General features: G+C 38.4%; 1 protein-coding gene across 1 annotated transcript in view; it reads left to right on the top strand.

Annotated features, from left to right (window-relative positions):
- Nucleotides 1-1,439: 1,439 nt before the first annotated feature.
- The window catches only part of LOC104465903 (serine/threonine-protein kinase B-raf-like), a gene marked incomplete at its 3' end in the record, with an annotated part of 49,331 nt that continues 46,010 nt past the window's right edge, over nucleotides 1,440-4,760 (top strand). Inside the window, exons 1-2 of the mRNA XM_010079132.1 lie at nucleotides 1,440-1,454; nucleotides 4,531-4,632. Of these exons, the coding sequence (XP_010077434.1) occupies nucleotides 1,440-1,454; nucleotides 4,531-4,632 (117 nt within the window). The remainder of the gene's footprint in view (nucleotides 1,455-4,530; nucleotides 4,633-4,760) is intronic.

Here is a 4,760-nt window from a genome sequence, read left to right as displayed (position 1 = left end):
ACTGTGTCTATCTTGCCTCTGGCTTGAAATAGGTCATCAACTTTATTACATTGCAAAGGAGTGCTTATTTGCAAAATTAATGCACAATTATCCGCAATAGGCAGATACAACTTGATATATTCCAGTATATCTGGAATATTTCCAGTCTTCTGGCTGTCTGTGTCCATGTTAGCCTGCGTCAGCTTCCTTGTGTCAGCAGCACTAAAAGGAGAATGAAATCTAATATCTTGTGATAGAGAACAACCTTGACCTAATGCTACCAGATAAGACAGAAAAATTTATTTGAGTCTTTTTTTGGAAAAATGATAAGATTATCCAAGCTCTAAAGGATTCATTACTTTTTCGTGGAACTACAATGAAACAGTGTGTCTCAGATAACCATGATGCTTCCTGTGGGAAGGGACTGGACTTGCATGTGGACAGTACTAGATGCATTGCAGATTTACTTCAGAATACATTAAGATTTCTAGCAACTTGTCTCTCAGGCTGGCATTGATTTTTGTATTTCTGCAAGATACTGGGCAGTTCTGGTTTTATGGTTTCGTACAGATGTGGAGTTTCATAAGTGTAGTGGAGTACTCATAAGACTAGCAAAGAATAGGTCTGTTCTTTCTTAATGACCAGCAGGTTTCTTGCAGTTTTCTTTTACTTCTAGAGAAAATGTGAATAAAGTGTGGATAAAGGGGTTACTGGGAGATCTCGAGGTAGGAATGGTATTAGTGTGTGTACATTTAGCTTGTAAAACTTGGGTTTATTCTGTTGTCTAGGAACAAGCTCTTTTGTCCGGAATTGATTGCTAAAAGGAGTCTATATTTCATGGTTTTGCTGTCTCTGATGTTAGGTGGTTCTTTGCTGCTGTCCTGGAATATATGTGCTTATGGGGAATGAGGAACTTGCTAAAATCCTGGACAAATTTTGTACACTTAGGTTTTATTTGGACACTTGAAAGAAACACGTAAGTCTCTGAGTGCTACTGGACTCAAGAGGTTTAATTCTTAAGAACCTAGCATTTCAGGTTTTTTCCATGGAGATGATGGGAATGCGTCTTGGCTCAAAGTCTGTAAGGCTGGGCTAGCCCACATGATGCAAACTTAGCTGAGATAACCTATCTGAACAAGCAAGTTTGAGACGAGAAGACAGGAAGAAGTTGCTGGCTCTGCTGGCTGGCTCAGTGCAACAAGTATGGTGTATTTTTTGTGAGGCAGAAGCTGTGGTATGTAGAAGCAGACGTTTTCGATCTGCATGAGGTCACTTGCACAAAGCACCAGTTCCGAATTCCAGTTAGGAAAAGGCTTGAGTTCCTTCAATTGAATGGAAGTAGTCATAGCTCCTGTGTAGTAGGATGCAATATACTTGCACAGGGGTTGATTCTCAAGGAGCTATCTAGTTAAGGGATGCTCAGGACCACAAAAAAATTTGTAATAAGCATGTTCGCTAATATGGGAAGCCAGAAGGTAAGTTTTCTGCAAGTAAAAAAAAAAGTAGAAGTTGCCACTTAGAGGGAAGTTGTGAAGCTTGGAAATTTGCCATGTCATATGTGTTCTTGTGCCTGCTTGATTAAGGATGGAATATGCTAGTCAATACTAGATTTGTGAAAGTTTTTTCAGCTTGTCATAAGACTTTTGATGAATATGGCACACAAAATAGGTTTTCCATTTCTGTGAGCAACAAGTAATGATTTGTTGCTATGGTTGACTTTGATAAATTTCCTTCTGCTTTCAGCGTACTTTTAACTGTGAATAGCTTTTCTAAGATGATAGAAATCCATATTAAGTTTGCCTGTAAGATTCACTTTTGGAAAGGCTCTTGGTTTAGCGCACAGATGTATAGTGGGTAATTCAGGGCACAGTTTTCAGCTCCTCTGGGCAATGTTGTCTTCCACTAGACTTTAACTTCAGATTCTTCAGGTGAAGACATTTTTACTATAGCCTGGCAGCTGAAAATTTATTTTCTTCATTAGTTTGCTCAGTTTTTGCTCTTGTCATGATATTAACTTAGCAGGAAGATTTCTGTCCTTGTTAGAGACTGTTTGATTATCTTGCCAACATCTTCTAAATAACATGCTTTCATTGTGCATATTTCTGTTGCTCTGTTACGTTTGTTATTCTATATCTTTACTATAAGAGAGGAGAGAAGCAAGACTGTGGTTATGGCACAAAATAGAAAATAACATACGAGCAAGGAAGTTTTGTTCATTATCAATCTTCAGAAAAAGTACTCGGAAACTCATCTGACAGGGGTTCATCCTACTTGGCATTGGTGAGGGCACATCTGGAATGCTCTGTCCAATTCTGGGCTCCCCAGTACAAGAGAGACATGGCCATACTGGAGAGAGTCCAGTGAAGGGCCACAGAGATGATTAAGGCTCAGTGAAAGGAGGATGGAGCCAGGCTCTTCTCAGTGGTGCCCAGTGACAGGACCAGAGGCAATGGGCACAAACTGAAATACAAGAGGTTCCTTCTGAACATGAGGAAACACTTTTTTTAATGTGAGAGTGACTGAGCACTGGTACAGGTTGCCCAGGGAGACTGTGAAGTCTCCATCCTTGGAGATATTCAAAAGCCATCTGGACATGGTCCTGGACAACCTCCTTGAGCAGGGAGTTGGACCAGATGACCTCCAGAGGTCCCTTCCAACCTTAACCCTTCTACAATTCTGGGTCACTTTGTCAGTGAAGCATCTTCCCTCCCCACCTCACACATTGCCAGCCATTTAGGTATAGTAAATAGTGGATATTGGTTGTGGTACAGTACATGTTGAGGAAAACTTTTGTTGGGTAAGAGTGATCAAATAAGAGAAGTTGCATGAAGCACTAATGAAGCCTGTTTCTGAAGGTAATCCTGAGGTGATTCCTTAGTTTGCCAAGGATTTTCTCTACACACCCAGGTTATCAGCATGCTACCAGTTACACAGCAACTACACATCCTAACCTCTTCTATGGAACAGGTTAACTGAAATAGTGTTGTTTCAAGTGTGTTGTTTTCACCAACCATACAACTAGCTCTTGCCATCTTGGGAAAAACTAGCAAAACACTGAAATCCTTTTCTTTGCTGCTGGTTGTCGGTTGTAGCTTCAATGTGATAAACTGATTGCAAGTTGAGAAGAAGGCTGACTTGCACAGTCGCCTCAAGGAAATTTATGTACAGAATACTTGAGTAGCACACTCTGGTGTCCCCTCACTCTTGTCACTCTTTGTAGTTCGGGTTGCTTGTTCCTGAGCAAACTATTTTTGCTTGACTGTAGCTTCTTGATGAAATCTTTGTTCTGATATCTTTTGTAAAACTTGGTCTGGAAGTGAGTCAATTATTAGTTTACTTTAGGAAATTACTGGCAAATAACTGTCTAGAATTAGAAGAGTAAAATAAGATGGTGTGCAAAGTGTGAGTTCTGTATTTTAGTAGTTTGGTTCTTTGTGAATGTCTCAAGTTACGTAGTGGAGTTTATTTCGATCCAACTTGGATTGTATCCTATTATTGCTGCATACTTTAGAATAAGAAGTTATTTGCATCTTCTTTTTGAAAACATGGGTTGTCACAATTTCTAAATCCAGACCTTGTCTTGAGGCTGTATATATTATAATCTGTGAGATAAGAGTTAAACTGAAAAAGGTAACAGGAGTCCATAAAATCCCTTTGGAAGAAGCACTGTGTGTATTATCTTAATGTGTCCCATCCTGGGTCTAATAACTCTGACATAATAATTTTTTTTCCTGATAAATAGAACAGTACCTATGAAGAAGAGATTATCCTCTTTTCCTGCATCTTCCCTTGCTATAATTTTCTGACTTTGGTTGGACTGAAGTAGCTTCTTAAATCGGTCTAGCGTTATTGCTTTAAGTGTTTGGGCTTATGCTTCGCTACCTTTTTAGGTATACACTAGGATTCATAATACTGTTCACCTACAATAGTCTCAAAGTCCTAAAATTAACTCCTTCAAGGTGTTGTGAAGAACAGGTAACAACCTGTTGTTTCATAGTACAGTGCCATAAGTTTTCTCTGTGCACTATCTTTTTCAGGTCATGTCCGAGGCCTGTAAAGAAACTTGCAGGGTAGACAGATGATACAAGTCAGCATACAGAAGGTGCTCTTTAAGACCAAGATGTTATGTTCCCGTGCAAATAGAACATTAGGTCTGGGTTTTGTGAATGCTGTTTACGTGGATTACTTAAGGTTTGATAGAACTCCTTCACTAAACTTTGTAATACTGTAGAAATTGGGTTGGAAAGTGTTGCAAGGAAGATACTTAATATGGTTTTGAGAAACATGAAAAATAAACCTTTCTTAAAAGTTGTTTAGTCAATGTTTCCTGAATTTTGAAACCAAACTTGCTTCTGAGAGAACCAGAAAAAAATTAAGCTGTGTCTTATTGAGAGTGGATGAACGGGATAGCTTTGTGTACTTTTTTATTGATAATTAAAATACTTTTATTGTGGACTTCTGTTATTAAATATCAAGAAAATGTAATTTGTTTGATGTAGGACATTCTCTAGGCTCCTTTTGATTATAAACATTTTTAATTTTCTGGTTTAGGTGTGGAATATCAAACAGATGATTAAATTAACGCAAGAACACATAGAGGCACTGCTAGACAAGTTTGGAGGAGAGCATAATCCACCATCGATATATTTGGAGGTAAGTTTACGTTCAAATTAATGTGGTTAGATTAATGGTGTTTTATCTTAATCTTATATGAAGCATCTTATGTTAAAACTGACAATACCTGTAGTAAAAGAAAAGATTCTCCTTGTGTATTAGAAACT

Source organism: Pterocles gutturalis, unplaced genomic scaffold, assembly GCF_000699245.1.
Source record: "Pterocles gutturalis isolate BGI_N339 unplaced genomic scaffold, ASM69924v1 scaffold36323, whole genome shotgun sequence".
Taxonomy (NCBI): domain Eukaryota; kingdom Metazoa; phylum Chordata; class Aves; order Pterocliformes; family Pteroclidae; genus Pterocles; species Pterocles gutturalis.
The sequence above is the reverse complement of the archived record's forward strand: the minus strand, read 5'-3'. Positions and strand labels throughout refer to the sequence as shown.